Here is a 22282-nt window from a genome sequence, read left to right on the forward strand (position 1 = left end):
TCGATTAACCTAAAGCAAATAAATAAATAATAAACTAAGTCGTTCCCCGGGCAACGACGCCAAAAACTTGATGTGCACGATAGTACCGACTAATTTTATAATTTATAACCTAACTAACTAATCAACTAAAATGCACCTAGGCAGTGTACCTAGTCAAATTATAGAATAGTTTGGTAAGTTGGGTGTCGATCACAGGGAATGGTGTTATTAATTAATCTATTTACTACTAAATTAATCTAACTATTAATAAACTAAAAGGGGGTTTTTATCTAATTTTCCAAGTTTAGATGAACTTAATCTTTTAACAAAAACTCAATCAATAAACAAAGCACTTCTATTAGTTCGAATCCGCTTTCACTCAATGGTTATACATTAGCTATGACTATTACTGTTGGTGGCCAATTAAGGAAGTATTAGCAATTTAGTTCTATATCTACTAATTATTAATCAATTCATGTAAATCTATTTATGGTCACACAATAGTTAACACATAATCAATTATTAAATAAGATTGGAGCCATGAAAGATTGATTAATCAAAACATAATTACAGTCATAATATGAGTTCTCTAACACAACTTGATTTAATGATTCAATTACTAATCTAAGATTGGTTTGATCTTAGCTCCAATAAATTAGTGTTCACTATATTATTAGGTATTTAAGTTCATGCATATTTGTGTTCACTAACTACACAGAACAAGAATTCAAAGCAATCAAATAATTAATTCAAGCATGCTAGGTAAAATCGATCAACACAAGCATATCACCAACAAGTAAAGTTAAGTCTAATGCATTAAAACCATGAGTTCCAGCTTCATCTAGCTAACAGAAGCAGCTAGATTTAGCTGGACATGTTAACAGCTAAACAAACAAACACTATAATCAAAAACATGTTTAAATGTACCAATCTATAAAGACAAATTATGAATTCCTTCTTCCTTGGTGTTAAAACCAACTTCCAGAGCTTCTTTTCCTCTTAATTTCGTCTCCAGGAATCCTCCTCTACCAGCAAAAAGTCTCCCCAAATCGTAATGGAGAAGGGTATATATATCTTCTGGAAAATCATCGTTCACGTCGTGAGCATTTAAACCTCACGTCGTGAACTCGAGGTAATCGTGATCGTCAAGGATTCCTTCACCCGGATGCTTATCTTCTAATTCTTTCCACTCACGTCGTGAGCCATCAACTGTTCACGTCGTGAGTACGTCTTTTTTGGGTGTTTTTCTTCTCTTTCAATGCTTCAACCTCCAAAGTTCCATCCTTTAACGCTTTTAGTCCCTTTCTTCAAAATGTCTACTTTTTTGCTGCAAAATATAATTTAACCTTATAAGTATCATTATTCTATGAAAATGACCAAAAAATATATAAAAATGTACTTAAATATTGCCTAAAAATATGTATAAATATAGCAATATCAGTATCATTATGAGGTAGTGACATACAGGATTCAGGATGATTCTAAGGAAAGTACAGATAAGTGTGGAAGGTAGTATTACGCTCGCACTACTGGAAGCATAGGATCCATACTTGAATCAAGCAAAGTCCCGGAAAATTCTAAGGAGCTGGTTGAGGGTAAGAACATGGTTTGGCACCATGAATCTGTTATAGCATTTTAGGTATTATGAGCTTTTCGGTTATGGCTGTCCGGGAAGAACACAGGTCGGGTGATTGTTTGGGCCTTAGTGGCCATGTCAATTGGGGTTGAATGGTGCAAACGTAGATGAGTAGGTTATTTTAAGGTCTTGGGGGCCTTACTTGAGGGAGTGTCAGTCGTAGTCACGGGACTCAAGAAGGGAACGATTGGGATGAATGGCTTGAGGATTCGCCGAGTGCTTATGATGTCATTTTCTATGACGAGGATTTTTTTCTTCCAGTTTTTTGTGTTGGGGGGAAGAGAGAGAGAGAGAGAGAGAGAGAGAGAGAGCATATGATTTTAGAGATTGGAGGACGACCTAGTGGGGGAAATCGGATGGTTGCGGTATCTGTGACAAAGGTGGAAAAGCATGAGAGGATTCTTGGGTTTGATAGCCTCGAGAAAAGTTCATGTGTGGAACGAGAGTCATTTTCGTGGAGACTATACAAGATAAGGACCAAGGTTATGCTTTCCTTGAGTTCAGTTAGAGCGTGTTCTGGCAGGTTGTTCCAGGTGATTACGAGAAGTGAATCGGGAACGATAACTTTCGTTGTCTATGTTACATAACGACTACCGTTGGTCGGTCAATAAACTTCAGAATTTGGTATGTGTAGTTCCACATGGGTTAGTTCAGTAGAAAATTAGATTGTTGGGTAGTTACCATTTCATCCTCGATCGCTGAATGTTCCCGTTTATTGTTAATGAGTGGGAATGCGTAGAAGGTTTTGAGTTGTATAATTGGAGTTCAGTGATCGTGCCAACTTATCAGCATGTTCTGTTTATGATATATCATGGCTTCTGGATACGTTACCCTAAATTGTTGGAATGTGAAATTATGGTCTATAGTAGACTCGGGTTTGTTTCGGTAGTAGGTAGAACATTGAAGTGATTCTCTATCTATTCCAATTGTTGGTTCTTTGGGCTCCTTGTCGTTAGTTGGGATTGTAGAAGGATGTGGAATTATATCAAGGGAAGGTACTTTGGATACGATAATCTTTGTCGATAGTAGTAAAGTGCTTCATCTGGTTTGGGGTGTGAGCACCCGATAATGTTTGGTCATGGGATCTTAGTTCAGCAAGCTCAGTATGGAAGTGGTTGGATAAGGAGAGTGTAGGATGGCTTGGTAATTCAATGATTACGAGTTTATCAGAATGTAGATGAATCCAAGTGAGGGATGGTCACTTGGGACCTCCGGGAGATAATTCCAAGTGCAAGGTATTTTAGAAGTTGTACCCATGTCAGAGATTTGGATTGGTATATCTGGAAGGAGCGCCAAGGTTCCTTGAGGTTGGGAAGAATCCAAGATAGGTTAGGACCGTGAGTGTGGAGCAGACTCCCGTTTGGCCGGTGGGGCTTTGAATGGCTAATCTGGTGGTGCGAATAAGATATTGTTTGATTAAGGATTAACTGGGAATGTCGGTCAACATGGTATCATCCTAAGTCAACTAGGGAGCCAGTTTTGGTTGCGATAGGGTTCAAGGTTAACCAAGGAATAGTGTTCTTTGGTCAGCGATAAGCATCAGAGCAAATGATATGGATTCATAGCTAGGTTCAGGTCGAGGGTTGTGTTAGGATCTCTCTGTTTGTTGTTGTCTGATGAAGGCTTTAGGGTCGGAGGCATGACCCGAACACCTGATAGAGTCCGGTAGGAGGAGTTTTGACTCGCAGTGTTTTCTTTGGTTAATGTACGATTTTGAGAGTGATGTATGACTGCAGAGCAGCGGTAGCATTCACCAGGTTAGTGTGCGGTAGTAGGAGTGATGTAAGACTGCGGAGCAGACGCAGAAAATCAAGAAAATTACATAGAAAAAAATACTTTAAGATATCTAATTTTTTTTTTTTTGACTTTTTAGGGTTAAAAATCGTAGGTTTTGGGACACATTCGCTGAAAAATCTTTTGAAAAAAAAATATATAAAAAAATTATTTTTTTCCAACGATTTTATATAAAAAAAGTAGCGATTTTAATTTTGTAAAGTCAAAAACAAAAAAGATATCTCAAAGTATTTTTTTTATATGCTTTTAGGGTTTTTAAAATTCCTTTTAGTTTTATGCATTTTCTATTAATTTTTCATATATATATATATATATATATATATATATATATATATATATATATATATATATTTCAGAATTTAACTGTTTTTGTAACACTTGATTTTTAAAATGTAAGTTGTGTTATGAGTACTAACTATATATGAATCGCCCCATATACGATTGATATTAATAGCTAAAACATTTTTATATAGAGTAAATTACACGAATGGTCCTTATGGTTTGGGGTAATTTATGCGCTTGACCAATAATTATTTAATATTAAAGGTCTCTCTCTCTCTCTCTCTCTAGGATAAACACCCCTTTTAGACTACCCCACCCTATTCTTCATATTCTTCACCAACAGCCTCCCTTCCCTTATGTCTATGTATATCATAGAACTTGGAAAAATTGTTTGATTTCAACATATTAATAATCGAGAACATCTTGTCTTTATCTTGGAATTGGAACTGGAAAAACCATTTTAGAGAAGTGAGAAATCACAACAATTTGTGTCTCTTATAGACAAAAGGGGAATAAGTATCTATCTTCGTTCCTTCAACAAATTAGGAAGGGGAAACGAATGGAAGCATGAATCGAAGGGCTCCGATGATGGTTGACCAAATCGCAAGGAGAGGTGGGGAGATCAATCTTCGGCTACCTTCTGTGGGTTTAATTTGCATCATTGTCGGTTGAGAACCAAGGGAACATGTCTCTGTATTCATCTGATTGGGTAATGAAAAAGAGATTGTGGGAGGTTAAAGGTTGCTGAACCCGATGGAAGGAAGCACTTTTGGTGCTTGACTGGACCGAAGAAGGAAAGGGGAATGGTAGCAACGGGGTTGCTGGTGGTCTCGGTGGGTGCAGCGCGGGGTTGCTCAAGCAGCTTCTCGACTACTTGCTTTTGCTCCGACAATGGATCACGAAGGGAAAGAGGAAGGTTGGTCTGAGAGGATCAAGGAAGCAGCAACAAGTCAGGTGCAAGGGAGATGCGAAGGAGGTTGTTGCCTTCTTGACTGTCGGAAAACTGCACCTCCGGTGGAGATTTATTAACTAAATCTAAAGAAAAGAGGAAGGGTGAAATAGATCTGCATAATGCTTTTAGGGGGTGTTCTTGGCAGCTTCATCAGCGGACATAAAAGAGAGAGAGAGAGAGAGAGAGAGAGAGAGAGAGAGCCTTTACTTAACGGCCAAAAGCTAACGGAGTTAGCGAAAATGACCATTTATTAAAAGTTTTGAAACCATAGGGACCATCTGTGAGGTTTTTTAAACTTAGGGACTAAACTTGATATTTTTAAAAACCACGGGGGCCATTTTTGAAGTTTTGTCTTTTTTTTTATTATGCTCTTGATCCCTACTATTTGTTTTTGTTACGCGTTTAGTCACTGCCTTACCTAAAAAGACTATTATTTAAATAGGGAAAAATGATGATGTATGTAAGTTAATGTGAGGAGGTGGGGTTATGGGTGTGTTTATTTAAATAAATTAAAAAAGTTAAGGGCAAAATAGTCTTTTTAGGTAAGACAGGACCAAACACGTAACAAAAACAATTAATAGAGACCTTCCGAGTTAAAAAAACAAGTTAGGGACCTAACACACAAATTATGCTAAACCATAGGGACCATTCGTGTAATTTACTCTTTTATATATCATCTTGTTGAGTGAATAAACAATTTATATATGTACTATGTAAGGTGATAATAATTCTCAATACGACTCGCGACACGACACGAACCCGACATGAAAATAAACTGATTTGGATTAAGCTTTTCTGACAAACCAACACACGAAATCGCAACCTGCCAACCCGTTTATTATACTGGTCATGTTCGGATGCGCAAATAATCCGCGAGTTGACACGTGAACATGTTTATTTTATTAGATTAGGAAAATAAAATATTAATTAATTAAATGAATGAGAGAGAGAGAGAGAGTAAGCACTGATAAGTAATATGTGATATTTAGACTTTTCTCCATTACTCACAAACCTGATTATGACCAATAATCTGAATCTGGCTCACAAACCCGAATATAATTCATAAACCTACGAACCTATAAAACTAAACATATTACGCAGGCTAATCCAAGTTAGAGTTTAGCAAGTACCTTTCGGCCATAAACTTTTCTAAATGATAACTAGAAAATAAAGAAAATACAAATGCTTTAAATAAATTAAATGCCATGTTTTACTTTCCCTTATCAAATCTTTTTATTAATACGGAGCTTATTCACCTTCTATTCTTTTTTTTTTTTTAATATACATATGTTTTTTATAATTCAACCATTGGCCAAGGAGAACTAATCCAATAACATTTGATGTAGCCTACCCATCATATAAGTATCAAATATGAAATAACTATTCCAAATTACCATGTTATATAAATTATATACATTGTTTATGCCCATTTGGCTAGCATAGACATAAGTCCTGCACCAAGAAGAAGAGAAATATAGGAACCAAATAGAAGGATCTTGTTGTTTTGCATCTTATGATTCTTAAAATCGGGTGAAAGAAGGTCAACAAGTGCCATATAGATTAAGATTCCAGCCGCTGCTGCCATTAATATCCCTTCCACGATAAGAGCAGTGGCACTGTTTTCATTATACGTGTTGCTTACCAATATTCCCATCACAATTCCACTTGGAGTCGTAAGGGCAAAACACACTGCCATAACTGTGGTAGCCAATGACTTAATTTTTGCCTACAAAAATTACACATACTATTTAGGTTTTTCATTTATTGATCAGTTTTTTCCTAGTGAAAACAGTATGAAAATCAGATGTCTTTATTTTAGGATTTTTTTTTTCTTTTTAAGTAAATATAACGGTTATATTTCTACAAAATAACAAATATACTTATTTAAAACTTAATTCTCTTTAGTAAAAATTGAATCCATACCTGAAATAAGCATCCACCAAGACCTACTCCTTCAAAGAATTGGTGGAAGGACAACGCGGCAAGAAGCGGTTTTATGGTTTTTGGGTTTTTAGAAGCACCCAAAGATAATCCTATAACTATGGAATGAATGATGATTCCGAGCTCCAACACCTAAAAATTAAAAGACAAGAACAATTATTGTTTCCATATTTGACATTTTATCGTAAAACAATAACTTGTAATGTGCGTCTCTAATTGCTCATATGTGTACTACTCAAGTTTTAACAAAAAATTAAGGTATGTGCATTGTGAGCTATCCTTATGCTTTATGTAGTGTTATGGTTCTATGAACATATACAATGTTATGGTTCGTATAATGTTATGGAACTTGGTATAATAAGGTTTAAAAATCCTTTGGTAGAGGTACTTTTAGAACATATATATAAGGTCATGCATGATCTTTATGGACCTCACTATATAACATCCTGTCATATCATTAAATACAATATCTAAATCTCTCATTTTGTAAATGATTTCGTTTCAATAATCTTTGAAAGGTTAATATATAAACCTAGCTTAATTTCTTCATTTATAATTTAACATATATTGAAGGCTACTTTACATTTTGTGACTAATAATTACATTTTATTATTTGCTATTGAATATACTTTTATTCGGTGAAGAATTGTAAATTTTTGTTACAAGAAAATCGAAAACAATACCTTAAAACGAAATGCGTTAATTTTAGTATAAGATGCATGCTATTATAACGTTCTGTATTAAAGAAAATTATATGCAATCTTGTTTCGCATACATGAAACATGCTATACCGGAATAACGAAATGAGGGGCTTCAATTATGTTTGGATTTCCAGAATTTTAATAGAAATAGGTAGCTAGAAATCACTAGAAAAAGTTCTCACACATCATCAACAATAATTCTCCAGCGGTGTTGTTGCAGGGGAAGCGGAGGTAACCGACAAAGAATGGTGAAACGTTCTCCGACATTTTGGTAGGAGAGGCAAGGGGAAAGATAACTCACTTGTGGTGGATGACAACGATGACAACGATATTGTGAGGGCAAAACGAGCTTAAAAGTTAAAATTACGATGAAAGAGAAATGCTAGAGAATATTTGGGGACCACTATATTTATTTGTTTAAAATAAAAAAGTAATTAATAGGTAAATAAAAAATTAAAATATAGAACACAAATTATGCGGATCTTTACCATTGGTTTTTTTTTTTTTTTTTTTTTGACAAAATTGGAATAATGGTCCCTGTGGTATGTATATTTTTGTGGTTTTAGTCCAATCTCCGAGTTTTTTGGATTTATAGTCATTTTGGAGTGTTTGTATGTGAAAATAGTCCCTTCGAAAATTGAAATGACTATAATACCCTTGGGGTATTTATTTTTCATTTTTCTTAAAATTTAATATTTATTCATTTATTTTAATAATTAAAAAAAATAATAGAGGACTCACCCCCTGATCGGTCTATATTTATAGCACAATAAATTGTACTAAATATGTTGAATTGATGCATAATTGTCCAAGAATGACACTACTTTGATGAGTTGTTGAACTTTATATGCAGGTCATTATATACGACTAAAAATGGGTGGAACCTGCAAGAAAAATGAGCAAAATGAAGCTAACAAGTTTGGGAGACGAATTGCTAAAGGAATGAAGAAAAATAGTGCTGAGAAATTTGACCACTCTTCAATGTTGTGATCATATATCAAGATCTAGATCTCTAATTGACATGAAAGAAGAAGTTCTGGAAACTAGACAAAATTTCCTACATGTTTCATGTTTTGCGTTTTTACTGATTCTATCGTTTTCATTACCGAAAACGAGCAACAAAGATGAGGGACGTCCTAGAACGCGTCTAAGACACCCCCTAGGATGCCTACCCATATTAGACCATTTTTCAAGTGCAAATCAAGGATGACAGAAGGCATGTAAACACCCTGAAGGACGCCTAGACGTCCTACCTGACGTCTAGGACGTCGACGCAGAAAAAGACCCGAAAATCAATTTTTCAGCACCTATTTAAGGGACATTAAACCCTAATCGACTTTGGACTTCTCCCCTGCGATTTTGCCCAGTTTTGGAGGGTTACAAACACATTCAAACCTTCTCCAAACACGTTTTTGATCACTCCAATCCGGTTTTAAGACGAGAAATCATCAAGTTCATAAGGATTCAACATTAGAAGATCATATCTCAATATCTAGATCTCCAATTGACATGAATGAAGAAGTTATGGAAACTAGACAAAATTCCCTACAAATTTCATGTTTTGCGTTTTTACTAATTCTACCGTTTTCATCACCGAAAACGGGCAACAAAGATGAGGGACGTCCTAGAACGCGTCTAAGACGCCTACCCGTTTTAGGCCATTTTTCAAGTGGAAATCAAGGATGAAAGAAGGCATGTAAAACGTCTTGAAGGATGCCCAGACGTCCTACCTGGCGTCTAGGATGACGACGCAGAAAAAGACCCGAAAATCAATTTTTCAGCACCTATTTAAGGGAGATTAAACCCTAATCGACTTTGGACTTCTCCCCTGCGATTTTGCCCAGTTTTTGCGGGTTACAAACACATTCAAACCTTCTCCAAACACGTTTTTGATCACTCCAATCCGGTTTTAAGACGAGAAATCATCAAGTTCATAAAGATTCAACATTAGAAGATTGTTCAACCAAGGATATTCATCATCACCACTACAACTTCAGAATTTCCTTACTTGTTCCTCAAGGTTTTATTGTTTCAAACTTTGATAATCATTGGGTTATAATTGTTTCATGATTTCAAGTTTGTTATTGGATTTTATTATGCATTTTATTCAAGTTATCTGTTTTATGAACTTAATGGAAGGCTAAATCATTGGGTTACTTCTGGGGATGTTTATGACTTTTGGATGAACAAACTTGATTATTGCTTGATTCTAGTTAATTTCAATTGTTATTTTATGTTTCATATGATAATCTTTTGGTAATAATGATTGAAATTGGGTTGTATGAATTTGTTTAATGTCATGATTACGATAGTCTATTGTCAATTCATCATTTGTTCCAAGTTCAAATAGTCTAGGAATAAAGACAAGTGATTGAATCAACATATATTATTCCAACTTATGATATTGAATCTTAATATGGTAATAGGTAGTTGGAAGACACTTTATTATGAGTTCACTAATTGTTCCTAATCCATTTAGACATAAGGAGTAAGACAAGTAGTAGAATGAACATATCATGTGCCCAAAATTATGTGTTACAAGTTAATAAACCCCAATTGCATGGAAGTAATTGAATTAGGATTCTAGGGAAGAAAGTGTGTGAATCTAAACTGTCTATAACTGAATCAGGAGTACTCTAGTTTTCTCATTTAGATTTTCGTCTTAATTAATAAATTTCCAAGCTTTTTATTTGATCTTTGTTTAAATCCTTTTTCGTGACAATTGCTAGGAATACATTATCTGTTCATTATTTTGACACAAAGTTTAACCACGAACTCATCGTGGATTCGACCTAACTTACCATATCTACTTAGGTTAGTTGGTTTATTTTTGACCAAGACAACGACGTCGATCACCTCTCGCTCTCTCTCTCTCTCTCTCTCTCTCTCTCTCTCTTTCTCTCTCTCTCTCTCTCTCTGACTTTATAAAGGTCAACCTTCCCCCTTTCCTCTCGTTGAATTCTGTCAAGAACCGAAGAGGGAACCATGAGTGGCCAAGAACTGCCACCCTTGACCATCCACTGCCACCGGGAACCACCAAAAGTCATCGCCAGCATCCACCATCATGTTCCCTTGGGCTGCCAACGCAAACCACATCCACCCATTACCACCGTTGTTGCCGGAAACATCCTTCCCAATCCTCCTCTCGTCACCAACTCATAACTTGCCGAAACAGAAACAAAAATAGAGCAGTAGAAGGCCACCGGAGCAGCCTCCTACCACATATTGTCGCTGCTCGTCACTACAGTCCAGCCACCACCTTCTTCAATACAGTCCAGCCACCACCCAGATACTTTGAAGGTTGAACCATGAATTTGCTCAAGGAAACAACGTTCTAGGGATACAGGACCATCGATCTAATATTAATTATGTAACAATCGGAGTACCAAACTAAAATTGGGAATTGGGAATGACACCAGATGAAGATTATGATATAGAAGAATCTAATTAGGGTTAGAGAACACATACAAATTAACAATCAGAGTACCAAACTCATCACTACAGTCCAGTCACCACCTTCGTCTGGTCCTCTTCTTCTTTCTTTTTCTTTTTTCTTCCCCCAGTAGATTCTGCCCCCAAATCCCCACATTTTCCCCCATTTTGACTCCTGATCCCTCTTCATAAAACAATTTAAAGATAAAATTGAACAATTATAGTAAAAAGAACAGCAACAGATTACTTAAAGGTACAAACACTGCCATATATATATATATATATATATATATATATATATATATATATATATATATATATATATATAGAGAGAGAGAGAGAGAGAGGCATATGAACGAGGTTTGGGTAGGCGGTGGCTTTACACAGGAGAGAGAGAGAGAGAGAGAGAGAGAGAGAGAGATAGAGAGGTGGGCCTCAAATTAGGTAATTATTTTATTTTTCATTTAAATTAAATAGAAAAAGCATAAAAAATATCAGAAGGGCATAATTGTCTTTTCAGTTTAGCGAGGGACAAAAAACGCAAAGAAACTAGCTCAAAAGGACCACCAATCCAAAAAGGTCGTGGTTTGGACTAAACCCCCAAAAATTTACATACCACAGACACCATTTTTGCAATTCGGTCTTTTTTTAGTATTTTCACTCATTTACTTTTCAATATCAAAACTAAGAAAATGATTATCTTTCATTAACATTTATTATTTTTTTGTTAAATTTTGTTTATACATATATTGTACTCGTTTTATAGTGAATTAAAAACCATAAATTTTGATATTATATATATATATATATATATATATATATATATATATATATATATATATATAGAGAGAGAGAGAGAGAGAGAGAATTACAAATATAGTCAAAACCGTTAATTACTTTGTAGAAAAATAGAAAAAAAAACTCAAATTACAAAAATAGTCATCAAAATCGCAGATGGATTAAGCTCATCTGCGATTTAACCAAGCCATCTGCGAACGTACAAATCGATAAAGCACATCTGTGATTTAGCGATTTGTACGTTCGTATATGATATATATATATATATATATATATATATATATATATATATATATATATATTTTATTTTTCTAGTATAAATAGTGCGTACAGTCGACTAAAATCGCAGATGAACTAAGTTCATCTACGATTTTGTAATTTTTTTTTTATTTTTGACTACGAAATTGATAGGTTTGACTATGAAACAATGATATTATATATAGATTCTTGCAAACAATTATCACTTTTGTTGTTATTTCTTTGGAAAATTTGTTTAAAACCTCTCTAATAGAATGAATGAATATTTGGTTTGCGTATTGTCGAAATTATTAATGAAATCGTCCATAGTGCTTCCAGACAGAGAGTTCTCCATCGAAAAGTGTGAAAAATGAAACCAAAAAAATTACGTTTTTATACCTACGAAAAACATGAAATCGGAGATGGAAGGTGAAATCACAAATAGACTACTCCATCTATGAACGTACAAGTCGCTAAATCACGGATGTGCTTTAGCAGCTAATACATTCACAGATGGCTTTGTCAAATCATGGATAGGCTTAATCCATCTGCAATTTTGATGGCTATTTTTATAATTTGATTTTTCTTGGCTATTTTCTATAAAGTAATTAACAGTTTTGGTTATATTTTTAATTTTCTCATATATATATATATATATATATATATATATATATATATATATATATATATATCACTTTGGACTATTCATAGCATAAAAATGGAGTCTTGATGGGTGTTTGACCTCATGCATGGATTAAGACTCTTGGTAAGGTCTTAATGGGTTGTTAGGAACATATGGAATATGCAAAGGCATAAAGTTGCCAAATTAATGCCTTAAGACGTCATAATGGACTCAGATCTAAAGATTGGATGTTGGAACATCAAGAATTAAGCCTTTAATGGATGAATGTGCTTAATCTTCTAGTACGTTGGGCGTAGTATAGCGTATGCAACCCATACAGCTCAGGGACGCAGTACGCTACAGGGTTCATCTTGGTTTTCCAAGATTGATATTCGGTCGGGGTACCATCAGATAAGGATTCATGATAAGGATATATCGAAGACAAATTTCAGGACCTGGTACAGGCACTACGAGGTTGTGGTGATGTCATTCGTGCTCACCAATGCCCCAGCAGCATTCATGGATCTCATGAAGAGGGTGTGAAGGCACCAAGGCTGGCCTATTTAGTTATTTGTAGTGTTTATTGTGGATTCACTACTGATGTGTCCGGTATGCATGTATATAAGAATGTGCTAGTACTTATTGACTAGATATGTGAAGACCCCACGGGGAGCCCGTGGCAGTTGGATATAAGACCATGTGGGGGAGCCCATGCCATTCCTAGGTAAAGACCATGTAGGGGAACCCATGGCAAGTAGTTAAGACCATGTGGGGGAGACAATGACACACATGAGTAAGACCCTAGAAGGAGTGCACGACTTCCCTATATGTTATGTATGAGTTATGTAGTATGATAGATATTTCTCTGAAATATGATATGCTAGTTGACTTTGTGTTATTTGCATGGAAGACCCCGGGGGGAGCCCATGGCAGTTGGATATAGGACCATATGGGGGAGCCCATGGCATTCATAGGTAAAGACCATGGGGGGGAGCCCATGACATGTCGGTATAAGACCCTGGGAGGTGCCCACGACATCCTTATATGTTTGTATGCATGGCTTATGTGATTTATGTAGCTTATATAGCTAGTATGGTTTATGTAATTATGTGGATTGTGTGGGGTATGCTCTGAGGAACTCACTAAGCATTAACTTACAGCTTGTTGATTGTTTCAGGTACTTCAGAGCCTAGGGGCAAGGGCAAGGTTTGATGGTGTGACGTGTACTCTTTGGCATTTTATATGGGGACACTTTGATATTTGAAATAAAATGTTGATGTTATGGATTTTGAAAACAGTTGTGATGGAATGTTTTGATTAATTAAAAATGAAAAATTCATTTGGAAATTTTGGTCGTTAATATATATATATATATATATATATATATATATATATATATATATAGAGAGAGAGAGAGAGAGAGAGTTAAAAACTAAAAATAAAATACAAAAAATAAAGCTAGCCAATCACATGTGGAGAGAAAGGGTAGAGTACCTTCCCCTCATCCTTTCCCCGTACTACCTAAACGACATCCATGGTGTTGTGTTCCAAGGTGTGGTTCCCTCCCCCACACAACTTTCCCACTACACATTGTTTTGCCTTGCAAGTTTGGTCTTGGTGGTATACTCCAATCTTCACTTTTACTAAAATTTTGGATTTTTAAAATTATTTGTCAATGTGGTTTTCAAAAGTTACAATAGTGGTTCTTGAGGTTGATATCCTTTAAGAGATTCTATTAAAATCCAAAGAAATGATGAAATTGCCCTTTTTCCATGTCCTTGTCTTATATTCCTATTCCTTTTATTTTATTTTTTTATCTTTAAATGAAAGAACCATCAATCATTACCACCATCACTAATATCAACACTACCACATCACCCCCTCCACCACCTGTTGTTTCTAAAAAAACCAACCACCAACCATCATCATCACAAATCACCACCAGTCCCATCACCAATCACCAATCAACACCAACACTATCACCATCACCATCCTTAATCATCACCAATCCCACCACCAGTCACCACCATCTTTATGTCTTTCATTCCCCACTAATATCGTAAAAACTCTCCATCGTATCTGTAGTCTTCGAGGAGTGTAACTGTAACTCGTCTCCACATACTACAACTCCAAAAATGAATTTTTAAGGCCTCACTCCCCCCTTTTCCCATTGTTATAGTTAGAGTAATTGGCATGGGCAATGCCAACTCCTGTTTTTGTAACATTAGACAACGGAAAACGGCATGGTAACGGCCGCACACCGCCCCACCTTTGCTGTTTATAGCCGTTAGTAGCCGTTGCGTTGCCTCCCTTTGCTGCCATAACGAATTGTAACGCCAAAAAATCGATTAAAATTGTCACTTGACCGATGTTGAACGGTCACAAATGTAATATATATATATATATATATATATATATATATATATATGTATATATATATATATATATATATATATATTCAAATTTCCTCACATATAGATATAGACATACATTCATTTTTACCAACACCATTCTTCTCTTTCTCTCTTCTTATTATTAAACAAAAATCAACCATTTTCTTATTCAACCAAATATGGAGCAAAACCCGAACACCCCTCCTCCAAACAGAAACACATCCGCTCCACAAGGTTTCACACCATATGAGAGTTATGTGAACCTCCACAACGTTCAAAACTCACCACACATACCATTTTCAGGAAACATTTTCAATCCCGCCTCACCCTCAATGCAATTTCCTACATCAGCCTACTTGCAACAAAACTCAAACCTTCAACAAAATCTTTTTGAAAACTTTAGCTTCCATGCTACAAACAACCACATAAACACCACCCACACAAGAAATGATTGCTGAAACGCAAGGAGGTAGTTAGAAAACTAAAAGGAGAGGAAAAAATAAAAGGAAAGCGATCATTGAAACTGAAGAAGAAGAATCTCCACTATGGTGGACACCATAGTGGCATATCGCAATACCGATATAAAGAGAGTTGGTTTTGGGGACGTGTGCGGGACTTCAAAAAATCCAACTATAGGAAACGATATAAAGAGAGTTGGTTTTTGGGAAGTTGTGCTCGGAAAATTTCACAAAATTTTGAAGAAAGACTAAGCATATCACAATACCGATATGCTTAGTAGCGAGTGGACTGCAATTAGTCGGAAGTACACCATGTTTAATGGGACCTACAACAAACTTTCTTCACAAAAACAAAGTGATGCGAATGATTTCGATGTGTTCAAAGTCGCAAGGGAGCAATATCACGTCGAAATGGGTCGTGTTTTCGAGTACGACAAATTTGAGATGGTGAGAAACGATCCAAAATGGCTTAAAACGCCAAAATCGTCGTAGGTACAATCGAAGAGGTCGCGTGGGTTGAGTTTGTTTGATGTTTCTGACGCACGAACAGACATCGATCTTAACGCCGACACAAATGACATCCCTGACGACATCGAAAAGATCTCCTCCCTCCCCCCACGTCGATCGTTGGGCGCGTCAAAGCAAAGCGTGCTCAATGACATGAAGAAGAAACCGATAGAAGGGCACAAAAGTTGGCGGAAATGAAAAAAAAGTTCGACCAACACAATCTAATTGTACAACAAAAGGTTGAAGTGCAACGTGAGCACTTGGAGTTCTTTCGTAAGCAAGCGGAAGAAAATCAAATGACGGGGGATTTAGCAATTCGTCAGACTTGCGAGAAAATATGAGACCACGACGGGCGCAAGTACTCCGAAGGATGAAGGAGATGATCGAGAATAAATATTTGGATGACTAGTGTATCGTTTTTATGCTTTAAGACTTTTTTTTGCGTTCAATGTTTTTTTTAGTTTTTAAATGTTATGGTTAATTTAGAATTTATTTGAAATTGCAGGTTTTTTTTATAAATAATATAAAGTGAATAAAAAAACAAATTGGCAACATAAAAGACAAACAAATTGAAAAAAAAAAAGAAATTATGAAATGGAAAATAAAGAATGTTATAACATATTGTCAATTTCTTATAACATTATAATGATATGACATGTGAGAAGACACATTTTGATGCCTTAACATATTATAATAAGAGGTGTTCGTTTGGATGGATCGATTTGATCCGATCCAATCAAATGAATCCAAATTGATTTCGGTTTTCAAAACAATGATCTGAATAGTCCAAACTAAATTAAAATCTGATCCGCTCCGATTCAATTACAATTCGGTTGGATCGATTTTTATAATTCGGTTTTCAAAACCAAAATATTTTAAAACGACCTATAACTTTAATATTACCTAATTTTACACAAGAAACGAAAACAAATTATTTAGTTATGATTTTAAATCTATAAACAACTACTAAGAAGATATATTATGGTTAAGTATATTATAGATAGAGAACAAAAGCAAATTAATGTTTTTTTTATCAGGTGAAACATTTTTGAACCTATTTGAAAAAATAAACTACAAAATTAATAAATAACTATAGATACAACGTATAAATAAATAAATAATAAATGTTATTCAGTTTTTTTTGGACTATTTGGTTCTTATTTTATAAATCAAAACAAATCTGAAATCCAAAATAATAATTCGGTTTTATTCAAAATCAATACAAAAATCCGGATATCCAAATCAAATAATCCAATCTGAATTGTCCAATTGAACGATTCGATTTTATCCAAATCATAAACAACTCTAGTTATAATATTTTGTTCACACCCACCAATCTTAAAAAATAAATCATCAACGAGACCATTAATTAGATTTGTTTTCAACTTTTGGCATCAATTTAACGAGACCATTTATTAGATTTGTTTTCAACTTTTGGCATCCAAATTCATATCAATTTTGAAAACTCATGTGGTAGAGATAGGGATAGGATAGGAGAGGCGTATACGACAAACAGCAGGGAGAGTGATGTTAGTCGAATGTCCCACGGGATTGTTGTCTTTTAAAGCTATAGGAAATTACAAATTTATCCCCTTTAGTTTACTAAAGTTTTTTCTTTTTAATTTTGTTCAAAGAGTTTTTTCTTTTTAATTTTGTTCAAAGATAATTTATCCCCTTTAGTTTACTAAAGTTTTTTCTTTTTAATTTTGTTCAAAGATAATTTAGTCATTTTACACTTATTTGGAGACCCATTTACGGTACAACAGTGCTAACTTTTGGACTGTAATTTACTCAACGAAGTACACTTATTTATATATATATATATATATATATATATATATATATATATATATATATATATAAAAGCAATGTATTGTAGATGTTATTTTAAAATGATAGTGTTGTTATTTTTTCATTGGTTCCATCATATATTGCCTTAATTATTTATTTTCCATATAATCATTCCTTTTATATATATATATATATATATATATATATATATATATATATATATATATATATATATAAAAGTAAGGGTAAAATGTAAAAATGTATAATATAATTTTTTTTAAATTATAGAGATGCATCTTGTCAAATTTTAAAGATTTGACTGAAAGTGCGAATCTTTCCAAACCATAGGGACCGAAACTGTAATTTACTCTAAATATTTTTTTAAAAATACAAGGCTGTGGTTAGAAACATTTCTTTTTAATTTTTGTCTTTATCTCCAATGTTCGCCAATAACAATGATTGATGTACGAAATCTTATAAATAAGATATAATTCAAAAAATAATATTAGTATTCATTTATTAACCTGTCACGTAGGTCCTATAACGAAATAACGTGAATGTTGTCGGATGTGAGGTTTGCTATTTTTTTCCATCTTTTATATCGATGTTATTCTTTTAGACGTTAATTTTAAGAGGACATCTATCAAACATTTGAACTTGTGAAAATGACCCTCTATTGACTATTATATTATCTATATTAATATCAATTTTTTTTATTAATTATAATTATAATTGTAAAGCGGAAACAAAGTTACCTTTGACCTTCCCTACAAATCATCCAGATTCTCATCCGACACATACAAACCCGCCCTCACCTTCCCTTATCGTTAGAGTTTTTCTGTTTTCTTGAATCGGTTTTCCCCTTAAGACCGAACCAAAAATCGAATTCTATTTCAGAATGGTTCAATTTGAAAATCAAGAAACCCAAATATTTTTTTTTATCTTCCAACATAATTTGCAAAATTTCTAACATAGAAAGCTAAAGTTCTAAACATAAAAGATTTAAAGCTTCTAAGATTGAAAGTAAGATTGAAAGGTGAAATTGAAAATGAAAAGTGAAGTGTGTGTATTAGTAAGGAATTCATGAGGATTATGAGCCTTGAATAATGAATAGTGAAAACCCTAAATTGGTACAATGGTTAAAATGTCTTTTATCCAATACTTTTATTTATTATAAAAAATATAAAATAAAATTTTTAATTAATTAATTAATGCAATTCGAATTGTCGGTTCGGTTTAATCTAAAGCTTATGAGACCCAAATTCAAAATTCAGGTTAGACTGAGACAAAACTAAAACTGAATTTAAATATGGTTTGGTATGAAATCAATTTTAGTTCCATCTAATTTTCAGGTTTTCCGACTCCAGACCAAATAAGACCCCTCGATGTGTACGCTATCGCGCAATACAATATATAAGGTGCCATCGTTGTGTGATGTAAACATCATACCGATCCCCAAAAAATCTCCAGTATACATGTCTTACTTCATCGATTCACCACACCTTCTCTTTTGAAATTCGACCGTTTGTAGCCGTTGGTAAATGGCTATATGTTGATTTTGTTTTTTCAAAACCACTAAAAATACATTACTTTCTGTTGTATTTTTCACACACAAACTATTCTTAATTCATATCATCTTTGAAAGGCTTTTGCATTCCAAATGTGAATCCAAATAACCCTCAATTTACAGATCGTAACAAATTGCAAGCAAATGTTCATCCGTTGGGGCGGTCGTTTTACCAACCACAAATGGATCAATCTATGCTTTTTCCCCAACCCTAACATTTTTATTACCAACAAATAACATAAAAATTTTACATGATGCAACCTCTTAGCCCAACCACGTTTCACCCCCCTCCCCTCTCCTCCCTGAATATGTTCCCTCACCAGAAGTTGATTTTATCTGGGAAACCCAACACGATCCTGAACCGGTACCCTACCCCGAACCCCAAATAGTTCGGGAAACCCAACCCGAACCATCCAACCCCAAAAGACGAGGTAAAGGAAAAGCACTTGCTCGAAAAGAAAAGACGGAGTCTCAACAATCCAACCCCAAAAGACGAGGTAAAGAAAAAGCACTTGCTCGAAAAGAAAAGATGGAGTCTCAACAATGAACCAGATGAAGAGATGGTTTTAGTGCAATCATTGGTCGATATTTCGGAGGATTCCAAAAAGGTAATGCATAAAAACATGACCAGTTTAGGCAACACATTAAAGAGCGATTTCTTATGGTGATGGCTCGTGACGAGTATCGTGCTAAACAAATATGTCACAAAATTCAACGATATTTACAACAATTTGGTAACTTAACGGAAAAGTGGGGAAAACGAAGAACAAATTTTAGAGACAACCCTTAAAATTTTTCTTATTGATAATAATAAGAAGTCGTTCAAGTTTCTTGATATTTGTAGGTTTTTATTCAAGTCCCCGAAATGGATAGACGATTTTGGTAGTGAAGAAGGTGGTTAGAAAAGAACCAAAGTTTATGAGACGAGTTGACTTGAACATTTTGGAGTTGACTTGAACGAAGTGGATGAACTCAAGATTGAAGAGGTAGTTTGACCGATGGATTGATATAAAGTGAAAAATAAAGGCTCATCGTCGAGTACACACGAGACAAACATAGAGTTGCTAGTAATTTGGAAATTTATAATTTGAATTTTGAAAGTTGTTTGAGTTTTGAAAATGAGAAGTTGGAAGAGAAAAAGAAAGCTAGAGAGGAAAAACAACGAGCTCGAGAAAAGAAGCAAAAAGGTGGGGATATAGAATTTTTAACAAAACATTTTCATCACCTCACTAAAAACGTATTCGATATAGTCTTGAGGGTTGGAACAGACATAATGAAAAAATATTATAACTAGTGTTTTATCTAAAAAAATGTCTTTTTTATGTTGTTTTTTTATTTGCTGACTTTAGTATGTAATCGTTTTAATTAAATTAATGAATTGTTTTTTATTATTAAATTACATTTTAATCAATTTAAATATATATATATATATATATATATATATATATATATATATATATAAGTTAGCTTCAAATGTTTTCATTATCTATTGTATACATGTATGCATGTATGCATCTATGATTGATTCTAGACCAATCATTTTAGTTATTTTAAGAAAATAATTAATGCATATTAAATGCTGAATATGTAATTAATATCCATTATATCTTCAACATGTAATATGCATTAATTACTTTATTAAAATAACTAAAATGATTGGTTAAAAATCAATTATACATGCACACAATAGATTTTGAAAACAAAATAACTTAACCATATATATATATATATATATATATATATATATATATATATATATATATATATATATATATATATATATATATATATATATATATATATATATATATGATAAAGTATTATATTACATCCATTTATCGATTTTGTGGGATGGAAGAAAATATGAAATGACCATACACGACATTACAAAAATAAGATATACATAGTATGACACCACCAACTTAATTCTCACCCTACCCCTCGTCGTCTTCACTGTCTCCCGATTCGCATCTCTTAATTTCTTTCTTACTCCTAAATTATACAATTATCACATCTATATGTATAAATATGTGCATTTTATACCTTGATTTTTAAGGTTTATGAGCATTTTAGTCTTTTTTTTTTCCGAAAGATTTTTTTAAATTTTCTGTTACATTAGATATTTTATTAATTTAACAAATAATCAGATATTTTAATTATTTAAAAACTAAAATGAAAACTTTAATTATTTACCTGAGAAACAATCCTATAACGCTTAACTTCGGAATCATCACTCGTCGACAACATCGATCCATGAACATGGCCATGGCTTGCATGCATGTCATTATCCACATGCGCACCATTCACTTCTTCATCTCCCACCACTTTCGCCACCGCAGCCGTCTGAGCCCTAACTTGGTACGCCGCCGCCGAAGTCTCAAACAACAGTGTTGCAATGGTGGCTACCATCGCCACAAACCCAGTGAACGGAAAATCCGCCCAAGGGTGTTCTTTCAAACACGGTGAAGTCAAGCTCTCGAACGCATTCGGAAGTATATGAATAAAACCGGTAGCCAATATGACACCGGCGGCGAATGCTTTCACCAGAAAGAAACCATCTTTCTCAGGACGTAAAGCCGGAAAAAACTTGCCGGCAAAGGGAAGAGAAATGCCTATACAGCCGGCGGTGAGAATGGAAGCAAGTGCTATCAGTTTGTACCTGAGGGCTTTGCTTTTGTCGCCATTGGTTTCTTCTGGTTCACAAGTGCAATCGGCAAACACTCCGGTGATTATTAAAGTTGATAACAAGAATGCAATAAATATTATTTTATGAAATTCCATTTGGTTCAGTTTGGAAAGAGTTTTATGAGTATTCTTATTATATATAGAGCGAAAACACTGGTTTATCCTTATATGGTAAATCCAAGTATTAGCAAAACAAATTGTACACGAGACATAATTAATTAAATGATAAATATATGGTAATTTTATTGATCAAATTATGGGATATATTTTAGGGAAAACCTCATTAAATTTATTATCTTTTGGCCATTTAGTTCATAACTTCACATATGTTTTTTTTTAAATTTATTTAAGTACCATAAAATCGCATTTTTATTCATTTTGATCTTATTACCCGGTAAATATATACCCATTTTCAAAAATTATATTCTTTTGCCTAGATTTTAAATTTTATTAAAAATTAGAACTTCTTATTTTAATAAATCATCATTTGACTTTCAATTGAGTAAA

General features: G+C 34.0%; 1 protein-coding gene across 1 annotated transcript; it reads right to left on the bottom strand.

Annotated features, from left to right (window-relative positions):
• Positions 1 to 6024: 6024 nt before the first annotated feature.
• Positions 6025 to 21896, bottom strand: LOC145101834 (zinc transporter 5-like). The gene is made up of 3 exons (XM_079039111.1): positions 21284 to 21896; positions 6567 to 6716; positions 6025 to 6369 (listed from the first exon to the last, which is right to left on the bottom strand). Exons 1-3 carry the CDS (start codon positions 21869 to 21871, stop codon positions 6064 to 6066), a joined length of 1044 nt encoding a protein of 347 aa, XP_078895237.1. The 5' UTR covers positions 21872 to 21896; the 3' UTR covers positions 6025 to 6063.
• Positions 21897 to 22282: the final 386 nt, after the last annotated feature.

The sequence above is a fragment of the Lactuca serriola genome, chromosome 4 (genome assembly GCF_051521515.1).
Source record: "Lactuca serriola cultivar US96UC23 chromosome 4, Lser_US96UC23_V15, whole genome shotgun sequence".
Lineage (NCBI taxonomy): Eukaryota > Viridiplantae > Streptophyta > Magnoliopsida > Asterales > Asteraceae > Lactuca > Lactuca serriola.

Excerpts from the sequence above, each read along its gene's own strand:
- LOC145101834 (XM_079039111.1), bottom strand. The coding sequence starts at position 21,871 with ATGGAATTTCATAAAATAATATTTATTGCATTCTTGTTATCAACTTTA. Across the intron at positions 6,717-21,283 it reads GTTATAGGATTGTTTCTCAG|GTGTTGGAGCTCGGAATCAT; the intron begins GTAAATAATTAA and ends TTTAATTTTTAG. Across the intron at positions 6,370-6,566 it reads TTGGTGGATGCTTATTTCAG|GCAAAAATTAAGTCATTGGC; the intron begins GTATGGATTCAA and ends TAATTTTTGTAG.